This window comes from Euleptes europaea, chromosome 5 (assembly GCF_029931775.1).
Source record: "Euleptes europaea isolate rEulEur1 chromosome 5, rEulEur1.hap1, whole genome shotgun sequence".
In the NCBI taxonomy this organism is placed as follows: Eukaryota; Metazoa; Chordata; class Lepidosauria; order Squamata; family Sphaerodactylidae; genus Euleptes; species Euleptes europaea.
In genome coordinates this window covers 31,336,324-31,355,308 of record NC_079316.1, presented here as the reverse complement: position 1 = coordinate 31,355,308, position 18,985 = coordinate 31,336,324, and the positions used below count along the sequence as shown (strand labels likewise).

The following is an 18,985-nucleotide window of genomic DNA, read 5'->3' as shown; positions in this document are numbered from 1 at the left end:
GTGCCTTCCGGCCGGGAGGCTCAGATCTGTTTAAAGGGCCCCCCGCCCGGCTTCAGGGAAGCCCCCTGAAGGCGTGGGGGGGGTGAAACAGATCTGCGCCTAACAGCTGTTAGGCGCAGATCTGTTTAAAGCCCCCTCCCCCCACGCACCTTCATGGAAGCCCCGTGAAGGCCCCCGGGGGGGGGAATTTTCCCCCGAACTCCGGATCTTGCCCGAATTTCGGGGATCCGAAGCGGGGAGTTCGGACTTCAGCAAAGCCTGAATTTAAAAGGGCCGAATTTTGCCAAAGCCGAACTTCACCGAATTTTTTTTTCAACAGCCCTAGTTCTGGCAGTGACAGATCAAGAAAGGGATCTTGGGGTGATAGTGGATAGCTCAATGAAGATGTCAACCCAGTGTGCAGCTGCTGTAAAAAAGGCAAATTCCATGCTGGCCATAATTAGACGAGGAATAGAGAATAAAACTGCTGATATCATACTGCCCTTGTACAAATCTATGGTGAGACCACACTTGGAATACTATGTACAGTTCTGGTCACTGCACCTAAAAAGGATATTACAGAGCTTGAGAAGGTGCAGAAAAGAGCAACCAAAATGATTAGGGGACTAGAGCAACTGTCCTATGGGGAGCAGTTAAGACTCTTAGGGGTGTTTAGCTTGGAAAGAAGGTGGCTGAGGGATGACATGATAGAGGTCTATAAAATTATGCATGGTTTGGAGAGAGTGGACAGGGAGACATTTTTCTCCCTCTCCCATAATACTAGAACGCGAGGTCATCTGTTGAAGCTGGAGGGTAACAAATTCAAAACAGATAAAAGGAAGTATTCTTTCACACAATGCATGGTTAAATTGTGGAACTCCCTGCCCCGGGATGTGGTGATGGCTGCCAACTTGGAACGCTTTAAGAGGGGAGTAGACATATTCATGGAGGAAGGGGTATTCATGGCTATTAGTTAAAATGGATACTAGTCATGCTGCATACCTATTCTCTCTAGTATCAGAGGCGCATGCCTATTATATTGGGTGCTGTGGAACACAGGCAGGATAATGCTGCTGCAGTCATCTTGTTTGTGGGCTTGCTAGAGGCAACTAGTTGGCCACTGTGTGAACAGACTGCTGGACTTGATGGGCCTTGGTTTGATCCAGTAGGGCCTTTCTTATGTTCTCAAAAAATAATAATTGTAGAAGCATTAAAAAAAACCAAAAAGTGAATATATAATTCAAAAAATGCAAAATGTAATGGAAAATACAAAAGATTATTATTGTAATTACAAAAGTACCACAATATGTCCAAGTCAAATGAAACAAGTAAGAGTCAAATGAAACAAATAACAACTTCAATATGGCAAGAAATTTTACTAGCTGGAGAAAAGCACACAACAAATGGCAGGATGCTGGCTAAGTTCCTGTTTCGATGTGTGAATCTTCATCAGTCATGAGCCAGCATTGTGTAGTGGTTAAGAACAGTGGAGTCTAATCTGGAGAACTGGGTTTGATTCCCCACTCCTCCACATGAGCGATGGACTCTAATTTGGTGAACCAGGTTTATTTCCCCACTCCTACACATGAAACCAGCTGGGTGACCTTGGGCTAGTCACAGTTCTCAGAACTCTCTCAGCCCCACCTACCTCACAAGGTGTCTATTGTGGGAAGAGGAAGGGAAGGTGATTGTAAGCCGGTTTGAGACTCCTTAAAAGGTCAAGAAAATCGGGATATAAAAACCAACTCTTCTTCTTCTTCTTCATGAATGACCTTTCACTGGTTAATTTGGAAACCAGAAAATCAAAAGCAAATCCACAGTATGTAGCACAGTATGACTTCAAAAGCCAAACTTTATGGCTCCTACACAAAGGTTGATCTGTGTGAGTATTGTATATGCATGAATAAGAATGCTGTTAGTGAAGAAGTGGAGAACTGAACACTTGAGTGATTGCTCAAAACTATATGCACACTATGCACATTGGTTCAATTAAGACCTTTAAATACACATATACAGGTGAGAGTGGAGTGGCAGACATGAACTCTCCCTTACACAAACTCATTGAAGAACTGTTGCCAACTGAGGCAAAAAGAGTGGGAATAATATGAACTATTCCATCAGGAACGGAAATAGAATTGTTTACCATCTTCCCTTTTGTAATCCATTAGCAACCCGTGAGATTTTCTTTCCTGTTTCCACAGGTGAGCTATACAAAGATGACAAATAGTCTGCAAACAAAACAAGGCCAAGAGAGTAATCAATCAATGAGCAAGTGGACTGAGTTGATCGTTTCATCAATCAAAACTAAAAGGACCCATAAATTATAAAAGCAGGTGAGAGAATAATCTGGTCTGGTGCCTTGTCATTGCAAATGAAAACAAGGATGTGGGTATTATTGCTTTTGGTGAGTACTCTGTCTGCCTTTTCTGAAGCATCCGTGCAGACCTTTGAAGGGTAAGAAAATATTAATTACTTGCATGTTTCAGAATACATACATATGAGATCTCTTGTACACATAATTACTTTTTCACCATTTTCTTTAGGGAGAAAGTGTTTCGTGTAACACCTCACAATGAAGAACAGGTAGAAGTCCTCACTACCTTGGCCAGTAATATGCAGGTAAGTTCAAGTCCTGAGGTGATATTAATTCAAAGTAATTTCCCATCTGGAGCATGTCTTACTGCTGAATTGTTTTTATTGCTACCACGAGATAGTTGTCTTAATCAGGAAAGGAAGCAAAATAGCTCAATACAGAGCCAGCATGATATAGTGTTTAGAGTATCTGACTAGGATCTAAGAGGCCCAGGCTCAAACCCTCATTCCGACTTTCAGCCAGTCATACTCTCTCAGCCTAACAGTGTTGTTATTGTGAGGATAAATGGAGGAGGGAAGAATTGTGTCCCCAGTGGGGAGAAAAACAGGGTATAAATATCTAAGTAACTAAATATTAACTTGATTTTAAGAAGGCTTGGGGAAATGGACCACAGAAGTCAGAATGGGTGTAGAGTTTCCTTTTCAACAGGTTGACTTGAACTAAGGGATTTTACTGTTTCATAATGTTGGATTAGGTAATCTTAGAGATCTCTTCTAATGCTATAATACTATTAAAATAACATCATAAAGAGACTAGACCCCACAACTCATGTCCATTGAGACTTCCTCTGACAGAGCATGGCTCCTTCCACTGGAGCAAAGCCCCTCACTTAGTAGGCTGATGTTCTTTAATCCAACTGAGTGTTCTCCCACCTTCACAATGCCTTTGGTTTAAGTCCTTAGACCAGGGGTCTCAAAACTGCGGCTCCAGAGCCGCATGCGGCTCTTTGGCCCGTTGAGTGCGGCTCTCCGAACTTGGTTCGGAGCCCCTGCTCTTGTGCCCGCTTGCGCCGGCAGCCAGGCTGCGGAACCGGCGCGCCTAAGAGAGAGAGAAAGCGGGCGAGCAGGCGCGCTGTCTCTCCCCCCCCCCGCCGTGGAGAATGCCCGGGTCCCCCTTTCCCTTGCCCTCAATGGTTGGGAGGCTAAAGCCTCCCCTCTAGCAGTGCGATTGCTGGGCGGGCGGCTCGGCGGTTCCTGCCCCCCCCCGCCTATCAGCTGTTGGGCGGGGCGGGCTTCCTTTGGTAGACCTGGCCTCCGGCTGAGTCCCATTGGGAGGCCATGTCTACCCACTGGCTTTCTTGGCGGTAGACCTGAACTCCGAGGAGGGGGAAAAAGTCCCCCTTCAGAGGCCAGGTCTACCAATTGGCTTCTACGGGCCTCCGGAGGCCCGGTCTACTGCCAAGAAAGCCAATGGGTAGACCTGGCCTCCCAATGGGACTCAGCTGGAGGCCAGGTCTACCAATAGGCTTTTATGGCGGTAGACTAGGCCTCCAGACGAGGACTCCGGACGGGGAGGGGAAAATGGCAGGGACTTACAATTTAATTTTTATCAATAAATAAGAACACTATTAAGTATGATATCAAGTTTTATTCAGTGTACCTATAGTTTAATTAAGACTTAAAACTTTAAAGTTTATTAAGTTAATAAACAGTGTACCTACCTATATAGTTTAAGTTTAAGAAATTTGGCTCTCAAAAGAAATCTCAATCATTGTACTGTTGATATTTGGCTCTTTTGACTAATGAGTTTGCCGACCCCTGCCTTAGACCTTGACCCCAAGTGAAACAAAGGTCAAAAACATATAATGGCACTAAGATATTACTCCTGCTTCTCTTTTTCCACCTCTCCCTTTCTGTAGCGACCCTCATTGTAAAAATGCATTGTAGCCCATCAAGGCAAGGAGCTGCCTAATTTGCTTACATTGCTGAAGTGCTATGTATATTCATGGTGTTATATCAAAGATTAAAGGCCAAGACCAATTAAAAATAGCTTCTTGGTGAAGTTGGTAATAAAATCAGTATACAGAGTTTCTTGCATGATGAATGAAATGGATTGTGGTAATAAATGATAATTCAAATCATTAGGATTTTATTTTGAAGAGGTTTGGCGAAATTCATCAGAGTTTGCTTGCTACGTGTTTAGACATCGTCTTCTCTCTCTCTCTCTCTCTCTCTCTCTCTCTCTCTCTTCTCTGAATGTTCTCTAAACTTCTCTTTCATTCCAAATTTGTGTTTTGTGACCTTGATGTAGATATATTATGGCATGAGACAAAACAACCCAAGATAGCAGATTTGTTCTCAATATTTGTGTATAGCTTTGATGTCAAGAAACAGCTACAAAAAGGGAAAATTGCTATAATTTGTACTACAAGCTGTAGCATTTCCAATGATATACAGATGTAGAAAGGGACCACATGCCATTGTCAGAGTCTCTCCCACTTCCACCTCTGCTCTTTTTTATGTTCCCTATATCTTCAAATGAATGGGAGTTCTGCCATTCTCTTCCATGAAGCCAGAAGTTCAGCCATGTGTTATACTGAATTCTTAGCTTGCCAGAAGCAATCGTTACGGCTTTGTACCAAGAAACCTAGATCTGAAAGAGACCAAAAGGCAAACAAGATAACTCGCCCACTATCCACCACATCCTGATACAAACACACACTCACACACATATCAGCCTATGTAACCCAAATTACAATTCTAACATGGTTATCGGTATCACGTCTTTTAATAGAAAAGTGGTTTCCCTGTCTCATGCACAGAACAACATTAGACCACCCATAGACCAAGCAGTTCTAAATACTTGGGAGATTCCCCAGGCATACAGAAAAATATGACTTTAACCCAAAAGACACCCCCACACGCACCAAGAAAGATAGCTTGTTGAGGACTGAGTAGACCCAGGAAGCACTAAATGTGGAGAGCAGTTGAGAATCAGTTAAAAGAGAATGGGGAGGAGGGGAAATTTATCTGTTCAAGTTGGATGGTTTATCCGATTTGAAATGGAAGATGGGGGAGGGGGGAAGTTCACACTGTTATTTCCCCTTTGTGAGGCTTTGAGGGTCCCCAGCTTGTATAGCTAAGTCCCAAGAATATCTTTTGAATATGTTCTCTTTCAGAAAAACATTTAGACAGGTAGTAGCCATGTCAATGTAAAGTAGTAGTCAGAGAGTTGGACTAGGATCAGCGAGGCTCAGGTTCAAATCTTCACACTGCCTTGAAACTCAGTGAGTGACAATTATATTGTCTCAGCTTACCGTACCTCACAAGGTCAGCACTTATTTGAAAGTAAATACTAGTGAATACACCCAGTCTTGCTTCTAAGTTAAACATTCATCCTATTGGGTTATTACAGTGCATTCCTGAGAGGAATGCCTGCGCCGGGCTTAGGAGGCAACCCAGCAGGGTTGCCTCCTAAGGAGGTTTCGACACCACTGAAACCTCTACCCGGCGCAAAAAGCTGATGTATCTCAACAAAAAAAGGGGGCGTTCCTGAGCCGAAATGGCTCAGGAGGCCGACTAATATCGGCGGCGCCCCCCGGCCGGCACTGATACACCCTGGGAATGCCTGCAGGGGAGCCGGAACACCTCCCAGCTCACTGCCGCGGCCTGTGCCGACAGCCGGAGGCCAGTGGGAGGCCGCGGCAGCGTCTGGGCCCAGCGCTGCCGCAACGGCGGCCAGGGACCAGCATCCGGGCATGCACACTGGTGCTGGGGGCACTCACGCCAGCATGCGCCTTCTGGGCACCGGTGTTGTGGGCCCCTGTGCCGGCGGAGGCCTTTGTCGGCCTCCTAAGGGCTTTGGGAGCGCCCGCTGGCGCACCTCAGCAATGGTCTGTTAGTCATTTTCAGTTCCATAGTGTGATCGCTCCCCCACATGAAACACGTCTCAGGATAACTGATTTCTATCTTCTCAACCTTAGGCAAGAAAGACACAGAAAGCAATGTTTAGATTCTGATTTTTTAAAATGATCCGGATAAACGTTGTGTACTTTCAACGTTTAAAAAATAAGAGCGGATCCAGTACGTTTTCCAAAGCCCCTTCCATGAATCCTCCACAAAGAGAGCGTTTGCTTGTCCTTACCACTGAGTTGCTTCGAAAGTGAATTGTCAGTAGCCTCCATTTAAGGAATGGTATGTCACAAATGCATGTGGAGTAGGAAAGAAAAGATTAAATAAATAAAGCAAGGCCACAACAAAAACAAGGAAGGAGGCCCGGTTATTTTTAATTGTAAGGAAAAGACAGTTATATGTGACCTAAGAGAAAATTCCAACTTATCATGGTATATTTAGATGATCGTTTTTCCTGTTCATAGGGCTGTAATCCCTGAGGTAATAATATTTTGTTCACTGCTTAGATACCAACATAGTAGGCACCTTTCAGAAATACTTCACGCTGAAGAAGTCCCTACAGACTGTTTTGGCTCATCCAGAGAAAATTAGGCCACTAGTTCCTCTCTTAGAAATTCAGGCAAAAGTCACTGCGAGGTCATAAACTGTCGGTTTTTTCTCTTAAGTGATGGCACTCACATGACAACAGTGTTCCTTGTTATGGAACACATGTGAAATGTCCCGCCTGTTTCCCAGCTATTGAAAGATTTGAGGGTGTGAACTTTTGAACCGTGGGATCATTGAAGAGTCAATTAAATGTGACTGGAATCTATACCAAGATTGGTCAGAGTGCTAGATAAAAAACATAGTGACAGGCTCCAAGAAGTCGGCTACCAACACGCTACGTACCACTCTACAAAATCAGGGATCACTTTTCTAAGGCTGAAATTTTTATATCGTGAATGCAGTTCTGATTCACTTCAGAATATAAAGACACATCGATCCAGCTGTGATTTAGGGACGGGTTCCAGGCAAACTTTTTCAGTGCATCATATTGCTGAACTACGAATACTTCAGATACTTCAGGGTCTCTATCAGTCTGCAATAGCAGTCATGAATTCTAGTGAGACCAGTCCAGCATGGGCTGTGTAATCTGCACAACCAGCTTCTCTCTTGCAGTACAGGGTACTCTGATAAAAGAGAGAGCTCCCTGTTCTGTCCCTGCCTTTGATTCCCTCTTTGGTCAAATGTTTGCATTGTTTTTTTGGTAGTGTTTAAACACTTGTGAAACGTTGTTCATCAGAGATTAGAGCTCTTGTACAGGCAGGCATTGTGCTCATGTTAGGGTTGACAACCCCAGGTTGGGGGAAATCCTGGAGATTCGGGGGTAGTGCCCAGGGAAGGCAGGGAAGGACCTCAGCAGTGAGTAATGCCATAAAGTCCACCCTCCAAACCAGTCATTTTCTCCAGGGGAACTGATCTCTATGATCGCTGTAATTCTGGGAGATCTCCAGGCTCCACCTGGAAGTTGGTAATCCAAGCTCATGGTCAGACAAGCATGTATAGGATGGAGTGAGTCCAGTGTGCTTTGGGACCAGTGTGCTTGTTCACAAGCTGGAGGCAGGGTAAATGGACTCAGTCCCACCCTCTCTCTATGCACATAGATGCATAAAGACACAGATGTACTGTGTTATAAAGACAAAATAGGTAGAATGAGATTATACCTTTTGGGGGGTCAAGCACTGTGCATTCCTAAGCAGGGTTATGCCCTTCTAAGTCCATTGAAGTGAGTGGGCTTTGAAGGGTGTAACTCTGCTTAGAATTTCATTGTCAGTCTGTAAAATGTTTTTAATGAAAGGTAGCACGTATCTTTTCAGGTATGGAGATTTAGAGGAGAAATAAGAATAGATAAAGAATAAATATACTGAATAGTGCAGATCTTCATTGCCGGATTGGGTCAGTTTGCTTTAGGGCCACATTGTTAGCTTACTGACTTCAACAAGATTTCTCTTTTGTAAGAGATCCTTTAATCTTTTCACAGATATTTTTTTGTTGACCTTTATTTGGTGAATTCAGTCTAAATGAATAAACAGGAGTGTTTTTCAGTGAAACAAGGAAGTGCATGATCCAACCAAATCCACACATGCAGATAGGTGCAGACTACAGCTACATGTCTGGTTTTATTGGCATCTTTGCTTGGTTCCTGTTCAGGTTGATTTCTGGCGCCCGGATTCTGTCACGCTAGTGAAAACAGGCATGACTGTTGACTTCCGAGTTGAAGCAGATCTGTGCTTTGAAGTTGAGAGACTTCTGCAACAGAGTGGACTGAACTATGAGTATGGTTTTTTTTTCTTCTTCTTCTGTTTGCCCCATTAATATGTGGGTTAAATAAGGCTCCCAGCCTTGGGGGGCCCATTGGGGGCCCTAAGTAAAGTAGAAAGGTGGGTAAAAAGGTTTTAAATAAATAAAGCAGAAATCAATATTGAGTAGCTTGGCATTTAGAATTAAAGAAAGTCATGGTAACATGGTGTTTAATAGAGAGAAACTAACCATGTTGAATATGAACCACCATGCATGTGTATGTAGGTGGATACAGAAGTAGGTAGTAGAACTGGTGGAGTTGAAGCCAGGAAAAGAGGCACAGGAAAGAGTAGACTTCTTGAGTTGTACACAGTAGGTACCTTATGCAGTCTGCTAAGTCTGCTAACAGAAAGGGAGAGCTTCTATAGGAACAGGCAAGGGCAGTGACATGGGGGAAGGGGTGGAGCAAGACAAACAGCCAGCAAAACCACCTGGATCCTTAGGACTGGCCTAGGATTTTTCTCAGGGGTGTAATAACTCAAGGAATCACAGAATTGTAGAATCATAGAGTTAGAAGGGTCCATATAGGCCATCTAGTCCAACCCTCTGCTCAATGCAGGATCAGCCTAAAGCATCCCTGACAAGTGTTCGTCCAGCCATTGCTTGAAGCCACCAGGGAGGAGGAGCTCACCTCCCTAGGCAGCTGATTCTACTACTCTTACTGTAAAAAAAATGTCCTAATATCCAGCTGGCTCTTTTCCACCTATAACTTATACCTATTATTGTGAGTCCTATTCTCTGCTGCCAACAAGAACAGCTCCCTGCCCTCCTCTAAGTGACAGCCTTTAAAGAGCAGACATATTCCCCCCTCAACCTCCTCTTCTCCAGTCTGAACATTCCCAAGAACCTCAGCCTTTCCTCATAGGGCTTAGTCTCCAGGCCCCTGATCATCCTCATCGCAGGGCTCCAGCAAAATTCAGATGGGGCAGAATGAATAAAGTTGCCATTTAGGAGTGACTAAGGCTACAAAAATTGAAACATTTTATACTAGATGAGGATCTTTTATTTATTTGTTTATTTAAAAAATTATTTTTACATGAATAAAAAAAGAATACAATCACTTTGAAAAGCAAAATAGTAAAATACAAAAAAATTGAATTATATTCATTAAATTAGAGAAAGAATAATTCCATATGTAATGCTTTTAATACCCACCACCCACCAATAGTGTACACCCCCTATTTCCCTCCATCACCGTGCAGAACTTCCGGTGAAGTGTCTTATCAGGTTAGTATTACAATAGTAATATCTAAGCTTAGAAGAAGAAAAAAGAAAAATATTTCTATAGCCCATTCACAAAATTAGTAAGATTAGTCTTTGCCAGTTTATCCCAATATGCGAAGGCCTTTGACCAAGATTGTTTAAATTCTTCCATGTCTGGATGAGGATCTTTGATCCATTAACATTCTCTGCACCCCATTATTAGATTCAAACATCTCCTTTCATCATTGATCCTATGCCTCTGTTTGTTTCTTTAATTTTTTTTAAAGATCTATTCCTAGTCTTTGGACACTGATCTCTGAGGTAATATACAATAGATTAAAACAATATGAAAATGTGATTTCAGAAGGAGGATAGATGATTCTTGGTTTATTTCTTGGTGAGGGAGCATCTGAAAGAAAGTGCTTGATGTCAAAACCTCTCCTCAGCTGTCTGGTGTTCCTGCTGCTGTCCTTGTGGGTGCCAAACTGAGCCCAGAGGAAATAGCCCCTCCAGGCAATGTAACGTCAAACAGCCCCTGTAGTAACTCTCTGCTGCTCTACTTGTTCTCATTACCCTAATCATGTTTCCTTACAATCCTGGAAACCTTATGGTGCTAGAAACCACTAGAATAGTTCCCAAAAGTCACATGTTCAAGGACACATTGACCACTTAATGCCCTGAAGCATGAGGTTATATGTCTTCAAGCCCAAGGCAAGCACATCAGGAGGCCATCCATTCCTACCTTTCTTTCCACTGCCATGCATGTGGAAAGAGTGGTTAAAAGTTCTGCAGAAGGAAGAGTTACTTGGCCTGTGCCAAAATAGCCACTGCTAAGAATGAATTGACACACTTTCCTGCACCAGAATATATGTCTGCAAGACTGTCCCTGACAAAACGTCAGTGAGGTGTCCTTGCAACAGCAAGCCTTTGATGTGCAGCTGCAGGGCCCAGACATCATGTCAACACAACCAGTTCAAGTGTTCATTATGAAGGCTGGGAGTGAATCGTAAACTGGCCTCTCTTACTCTCTAATCCATTGGTCAAGGACATCCTATCTGCACATTTCTTTATCTAGTTGTTTTATTGGGGTCGAGGGGAGAGAAGAGAGAGGAAGAGGAGCTACCAGCCAATATGTGTGGAGATAGTTCTAAGGACTAGATTAGTGAATCCTGGTAGGAAGTAAACAATATTTTTAAGACTTGAATTTGATTTTGCTTCCTATGGTATGCACACATTATCTACTGCCATCTCTAGGTAAGCAGTGTTTTTCCCCATGTTTTTGAAACAAAAGAAAAACTTGCAAAGACTGTTTCCTGGAGTTGAAAGTGGGGTGAGTGTACACACCATGAACAGCAATCTGTCTTTCAAATGGATTTCAGTTTACTGAGAGGGAAAACTTGCTTTAGCCTAGGAAGTTTATTTATTTAAAACATATGTATGCCTCCTTCCCGTCCAATATAAGGTCCCCAAGATTGGTTCTTGTGGGTTATCCGGGCTGTGTAACCGTGGTCTTGGTATTTTCTTTCCTGACGTTTCGCCAGCAGCTGTGGCAGGCATCTTCAGAGGAGTAACACTGAAGGACAGTGTCTCTCAGTGTCAAGTGTGTAGGAAGAGTAATATATATATTATATTATATTATATTATATTATTATTATATTATATATAAATATTATTATATTATATATATTATATATAAATATATATTACTCTTCCTACACACTTGACACTGAGAGACACTGTCCTTCAGTGTTACTCCTCTGAAGATGCCTGCCACAGCTGCTGGCGAAACATCAGGAAAGAAAATACCAAGACCACGGTTACACAGCCCGGATAACCCACAAGAACCAATGAACTCTGACCGTGAAAGCCTTCAACAATAATTAAAACAATTTTAAAATACAGTTAAATATAATGAAAATATCGCAAGCAATTGAATAAAACATAAACACAGAGACATCACTGTGGTACATAGATATGACACTTGTAGGCAGAAGGGAAAGAAATGACTACTATACGCAGAGCAGTGTTTTGTATGAGGATCAGAAGAAAATTGAAAGTTCCGTTTTGACTTGTCCTTATTGGGTTTATTGCAGAATTTTAATTGACAACCTTCAGACTATACTCAATGGGCAGTTTGACAGCCATGTTCGTTCTGCTGGCTACCAGTATGAAAAATATAACAACTGGGAAAAGGTAAAGCATTATTTGTATGCTAAAACCATCCTCTACTTTTTGCTTGAAAGTTTGCTTGGTGATCGTTGTTTCTATAACTCAGTTTTGCTGAAGTCCCAGGCTCAATCTTTGGTATCTCAGACTGACACCATGGACAGCTGCTGCCAATCAACATGCACAGTGGTGACCTAGATGGACCATTGCCTGACTCAGTATGAGGTAGTTTTTTTATGACATGAAATGCCCATATGTACACTTTTGTTTTAATTCAACAGATAGAGGCTTGGACAGCTGACATTGCCAATCAGAACCCAGATCTCGTTTCTCGGTCACAGATAGGAACAACCTTTGAGGGACTTCCAATGTATCTCCTTAAGGTATTTGCTTTTGAGTTTCACAGCCAATCTGTCCTATTGTCTCTTGGCATGTAGGAAATAAAATTTATTAGGCCCTCAAAACTTCCAGATCTGTATTTTTAATAAACGCTTTAGGAAACCAAGCAGGTTTTGTGAATTCCATTATGGTGACATTTTTATCCTTTTGATTTATAGCAAAGGTTTTCTAAATAGCACAGACCATAATAAGAGCTTTGACAGTTTGCACGTATAAATTTAACCGTGTTCCTGTAAGCAAGGTAAATGGTAATCCACCTTTGTGTAATTGAGAACTCCATCTGTTGTTTGTAAACCTATTTGTTATGAAGCAATCTATAAACTTCAGAACATTCTCTCTCTCTCTCTTTTTTTTTTTACTGTGTGAAGCAACCAATTTATCAGGATTTCCCCCCCCCCCTTCGCAAATAGTTTCCATCATGCAGTTCTTTTGAACAAAAGGAAACTGTTTGGCCACACTCTTATTTTTGAGGGGGGAAATCATGGTCAGATCTCTACAATTCAAGCATGTGTGGTATTTTTCTAACAGAGCGGTTCCTCAGTGGAACAGGCTTCCTCGGGAGGTGGTAAGTGCTCCTTCCCTGGAGGTTTTTAAGAAGAGGTTAGATGGCCATCTGTCAGCAATGCTGATTCTATGACCGTAAGCAGATGATGAGAGGGAGGGCATCTTGGGCATCTTTTGGGCATGGAGTAGGGGTCACTGGGGGTGTGGAGGGGGAGGTAGTTTGGAATTTCCAGCATTGTGCAGGGGGTTGGACTAGATGACCTTGGTGGTACCTTCCAATTCTATGAACGCAGTTGGAGCTATGGGGTTTGCATGGCTGACCTTCATAGACAGTCCTAAAGTTAAGGAGGTCTGCCTTATTTGGTACTTCCAGCATTCCCGTTAGTGCTATGCAACCCAGCCAGAATTAAAGGAAGCTTCACTTTGGATGTATCATATGGAACTGGAAACCAGTGTGTAGAGACCTTCTTCTGTGTGACCATGAGGGGAACCTCCTGTGAATTATTCCTATCAGTGAAATCATAATACAGGAAAGGATTATAATTTGTATGCCTGTGAGTAATAGCCTGGTCTTCAAGAAATCAAATAGTGACTCACTGAGCATCTTCTCTGAGACCCAGCTGAGGAGGCCAGTTTCAGGACACAGCAGTTCCATGCTGATCTTCAGCAGTTTCCATTTATGTTGAGTCCGTAGCACCAATGCAGGCCAAATTTATTCCAGTTTCTGCTTTTGCTATACCATCACTACACTACATTTCATGTCCATGGCTGCATGTATCATGACTGATTCAGCACAGGCTGACATGGGGCTTTTCCACACTCTTCTTTTCATCACTTGTGTGCCTGCATTGCTTCAGGGTTTTTTCTTTCCTTTCCCATGCATGTTTTCCCTCCTGCACAATTTCCCCAACTGAAAATGGCCCCAGGGGGTGCTCTTTGCCTCGTTGGGGTGTGCCTGTGTAGTGATGGGTTACACCTTACATTTCTAAACTGGGGCAACTGGCAAGGCCCAACCATTTCAGGATGGGAAAGCAGCATATGTGGAGGAGGTCTAATCCCCCTCTCTGTCAGCCACAGCCCTGATCCAAACCAAGCCTGCACACCTAGGAAGCAGGCAACTTCAGAACGTGCCTTTCCACCCAACCCTTAGGATGTCCCCATGGAAACCAAAATGTATAGTTAGTAGGGCTTCCAGTCTCCAGGTGGTGGCTGGGGATCACCAGGAAATACAACTAGCCTCCAGAGATCAGTTCCCCTGGAGAAAAGGGCTGCTTTAGAAGGCAGACTCTATGGCATTATGCTCCACTGAAGTCCCTTCCCTCCCCTAACCCCCCTCCCCAGGCTCCACCCCAAAATCTCCAGGAATTTCCCAACCCAGAGCTGGCAACCTTAGGCCTTTCATGCAGGAGAAACTTCATTTGACAACATTCTTCCTGCACATAGATAAAGAAACTCGGCCCTGGTTTGCATCTGACCACTCTTCATTTCTGTACTTATACAAGGTGTGGTCTCACTCTTTCTCGCTCTCTTTCTCTGTATGTAATTTTCTGGAGATGAGAACACACTCCCAGCAGGGGGCTTCAGTTCTACCAGTGGAACTCTCTGGTTTCAAGTGAGGCTGCAATCTAAAGAAAGAAAATTAAATTAAATATTTGTATGCTGTACAGGTTGCTTCTGCCTTGTTATGCTGTTTTTATCTGTGCAGGTGGGAAAGCGTGGGGCAAACAAGAAGGCCATCTTTATGGATTGTGGCTTCCATGCCAGAGAATGGATCTCACCTGCATTCTGCCAATGGTTTGTGAGACAGGTTGGTGAACTTAGGATCTCTTCAGAGCCCACTGATTCAGTTGGAAGCAGATTTTTAAAAGAAAAAATGCTCTTGGTAAAATTCTCCTTCTAGGTTTTCTAAAATGATCCTTCCCAAATCTTCCTCACCCCCCCCCACCCTGCTCAATGAAACCATTTCCTAAATATGGAAAATCCGGGACTGACTGTGCACCCTCCTCCGTAAGCCAGTAAGGGAAGAATCCCCACATGCCTTTGCAACTGTGATCCCCAATGAGGCTGCGAGGAGGTTGAGCTGCCTGTGTCATATGAACCCTCTTTCTGCCAATCTGATACAACCTCTGCTGTCCTTGTTGACAACAGTCACCCTAGACAAATTCCACCTTTCCCCCTCCTTGACAGACCTGACTCACTGCCAGTTTCATTAATTCTCAGAGTCAGCCAACCAGCGGCCGCTGGCATTTGAGAAGGGGACGTATTATCAGCAAGCGCTATTCCTGTGATACTTACAGCTGCAACGGCCAACGGCATTTGCCTTTATCGGAATAACCTTAAAAAAGCAACTTCCAGCTGCTTCATTCTCATCCTTAGTACAGGTTCCTGCATTAAAGGGTTTAAAACAAAAACCTGCAGCAGCAGCAGCAGGCAGTTAAAAATCCAAATCAAGCCAGTGAAAGTATTTGACTAGCCAGGCTTGGCAGAGAGCCAGCAGCGGCCTCCTGTCCACTCCGATATATGTGCAGCAGCAGCCTTGGAAACAGAAAGTGACACCCCAGTCATGCCTTTGCCAATGTGATCTCCTTATCTCTTTCAGAAACTCAGCAGAGAATAAAACGTTGCCTTATTTAGCAGCTCAGGTTGCTGCAGCTATCGCTCACCCTTCAGCACAGTCAGTCCCGGATTTTACCTCACTGGGACTGGCGCCATGTTTAGGAAATGGCCTGAGTAGCAAGGCTGAAGCCAGGCATGCATGTCCCGCTGGTTTTAATAGGATTTCTATGCAGATTGGTTGAACTGGATTGCAACCAAGAATTTCTCGTTTTATATCTAATTCATTTTTTAAAAAATAATTTTATTGAATTTTTTTAGGGTACAGAAAAGAAAAAGGGGGGGAGAGACAAAATAAGACAGTATCAACATGTCATGATCCATGTCTGGGGCTACCCACGCCCCTTGTCTTACCCCCAATAATGCATTAATCCTTGTTATGCTAATGGTGTTTACAATACTTATAAAGGTAAAGGTCCCCTGTGCAAGCACCGGGTCATTCCTGACCCATGGGGTGACGTCACATCGCGATGTTTACTAGGTCGACTTTGTTTGCGGGGTGGTTTGCCAGTGCCTTCCCCAGTCGTCTTCCCTTTACCCCCGGCAAGCTGGGTACTCATTTTACTGACCTCGGAAGGAGGAAGGCTGAGTCAACCTTGAGCCGGCTACCTGAAACCAACTTCTGTCGGGATCAAACTCAGGTGGTGAGCAGAGCTTTTGACTGCAGTACTGCAGCTTACCACCCTGTGCCACGGGGCTCAGTTACAATACTTATAATAACCACGTATTCAGATTATATACCAAATTTGACTATCCATTTTCATCTCTACCTCATCTTCAGGCCCTAATTTTATATCTAATTCAGTCTAGGGCGTCGGTCCTTCTTCAGTGGGCTTCCCGGTTGCCAAATCCTAAACCATTACGTGCCATTGTTGCAACATCATCTTTCTCAGAAGGAAGGTTCCCCTGAGAATTACTTCCTGGAAGTACTGCAGCCTAAAACACAAAGCCATTACCTGCAGCTGTCATCTGAAATCAGCCTTTGCCTGACTTCTATGGCAAAAGATCACTTTTGGGTGGCTTTGAACTGCTGTAATAGATTAATAAAGCTCCTTTAATTTTGCACCATTTTTGATACTATAGACTTAAACCAGTACACTAATTTCTGCCCTGAGCTTTAATATCACACAAAAATGTTCCAGTTACAGAGCATGACAATACATTATTTCATAGAGACCAGTTTCACAAAAGAATCAGGTATAGGGCTGCACCAAATATATATATATATATTTAAACCCTCTCAGTCTGCCCTCAAAGGGTGCAATAGCGGCGCTGCCCTTCCTCGCCAGGGCCTCTCCCACACCTCCCTCCACCTTTCATGGTGAATTCCCACCCTCCTCATCTCACATCCCCAGCAGGGAGGCTTTGTTAGGGCTTCACCAAATATTCAGAAATTCTCTTAGGAATTATCATATTCAGGGTTGCTAAATCAGCTGATGTAAAACAGACTCACCACACCACACATCTGTGTTTTTGCTGCTTGGTGTCCTTTTGTTTCCCTGGATGTTGCTGCTTCTCAGCGCCATTTTTCTCCACTGCCCTCTGCCCTCTTAATCCTCACTAAGTGTTCAATCATGGGGCCCACATAATTTTATTTACTGCCGCCTGTGTTGTTAGCATGTCAAAGGTAACAGTATCTACAAAATCACATTGCTCGTAACAGCCGTAGACATTAAAGGGCAGTGACGGCAAACAAGGGCATGGGCAGTGAAGGGGGAAGGGGAAAAAAGCACAGAAGAATTAATACTCGGGGAGAGGGGGGGGCAAATAACAACAAAACATTTTTACAACAAATGACATCAATTGCCCAAATGAGGAGGCACTTTCCAACAGTCAAAGAACACCAATCTAGGTAAACAGTTTGTCTCATCCTAACTGTTGTACCTCTTTAATCCATACCTAGGCTGTTAGGACCTATGGGACAGAAACCATCATGACCCGCCTTCTTGACCAGCTAGATTTCTATGTCTTGCCTGTCTTCAACATTGATGGGTATGTCTATACTTGGACTAAGGTAAGTAACTTGCCTTTTTCCTGAATAAAAAGCTCAAATATCCATGTATCCCTTATGAATTTCAAAGTTTATATGTACTAATATACTCCTTTTCAGTCTCGCATGTGGAGGAAGACCCGTTCTACAAATGCTGGTAGCAGTTGCATTGGAACGGATCCCAACAGAAATTTCAATGCCGGGTGGTGCAGTAAGTATGTTTTCTCCTGTTATAACAAGTATGTCCATGTTCCTATTTATCCTGCCAGGATAGGCAAGGCAAAAAGGATAGAAATGATTGGATGCGCACCAGCTTAGAATGCAATCCTACAGAGAATTTCACCCTTCAGCGTTCATTGAAGTTAATGGGTTTTAAGAGTTGTGACTTTGTTTGGGATTGCACTAGAAGGTGCAATCCAGGTACCAGCTGAAGCTTGATATCAGGCATGATAGAAACCAACAGATAAAGAGCAACAACAGGTAGTCAGAGCCTGCAAGTATATAGAACAAGGGTAGAAAAGAGCAAGAGTCCAGTAGCACCAGAGAGTCAGCATGGTGTAGTGGTTAAGAGTAGTGGTTTGGAGCAGTGGTCTCTAATCTGGAGAACAGGGTTTGATCCCCCACCCCTCTACATGAGTGATGGATGCTAATCTGGTGAACTGGGTTGGTTTCCCCACTCCGACACATGACGCCAGCTGGGTGACCTTGGGCTAGTCACAGCTCTCTTAGAGCTCTCTCAGCCCCATCTACCTCACAGGGTGTCTGTTGTGGGATGGGGAAGGGAAGGTGATTGTAAACCAGTTTGATTCTTCCTTAAGTGGTAGAGAAAGTCGGCATATAAAAACCAACTCTTCTTAAAGACTAACAAAATTTCTGGCAGGGTAATGCAAAAAACTATCTTTTTTGTGTGAAATTAAATTTGTTTATTAAAATATTCCCGTGCCACCTTTCAGCTCCCAACGTGCCTCCAGGGTAGTTTACGAAAACCACAAAACATAAATAAAAATTCTACAGTACAACAGCGATAAATATCAAAAGCCCAACTAGCCAGCAGAAGAGTTTAAAATACCTCCCCCCAATGAAAGACTGAAACTTAGTCCAGCCGATTATGGTTTGGAGTTCATACAGCATACAGCCTCTAATGAAGCACATCTTTCATTCTGCCAGCAAGATGCAGAAATTGCTTTCCCCTTCTCATCAGGACAGCTTATCAGTTACAGAAAGCCATGTGTGTACAGGCCATTAACAAAGTTAAGGTCTTTTGTCTTCGTTGCAAAGCCAGATACATTTTGTTGGAAAATGCTCAGAGTTGTCTTTCCAGTGAACAGCCAATTTCACTGAAATGCATTCACATCTTGTTGTATGTTGCACTAGAACAATCATTCTCTTCCTGGATTGGCTTAACCCTAGGGCACTTTCACACAGCCCAAATAATGCACTTTCAATACATTTTAACTGCACCTTAACGATCGTTTGCAAGTGAATTTTGCCAGTTCACACAGTAAAATCCACCTTCAAAATGCATTGAAAGTGGACTGAAAGTGCATTATTTGGGCTGTGTGAAAG

The 18,985-nt window shown here is 43.3% G+C and overlaps 1 protein-coding gene across 1 annotated transcript in view; it reads left to right on the top strand.

The window, feature by feature from the left end:
• Nucleotides 1–2,350: 2,350 nt before the first annotated feature.
• LOC130477558 (carboxypeptidase B-like) overlaps nucleotides 2,351–18,985 on the top strand; it is a 31,207-nt gene continuing 14,572 nt past the window's right edge. The window contains exons 1-8 of the mRNA XM_056849563.1: nucleotides 2,351–2,433; nucleotides 2,523–2,598; nucleotides 8,395–8,519; nucleotides 11,841–11,940; nucleotides 12,195–12,296; nucleotides 14,522–14,623; nucleotides 17,333–17,443; nucleotides 17,540–17,630. Coding sequence (XP_056705541.1) covers nucleotides 2,351–2,433; nucleotides 2,523–2,598; nucleotides 8,395–8,519; nucleotides 11,841–11,940; nucleotides 12,195–12,296; nucleotides 14,522–14,623; nucleotides 17,333–17,443; nucleotides 17,540–17,630 — 790 coding nt within the window. The remainder of the gene's footprint in view (nucleotides 2,434–2,522; nucleotides 2,599–8,394; nucleotides 8,520–11,840; nucleotides 11,941–12,194; nucleotides 12,297–14,521; nucleotides 14,624–17,332; nucleotides 17,444–17,539; nucleotides 17,631–18,985) is intronic.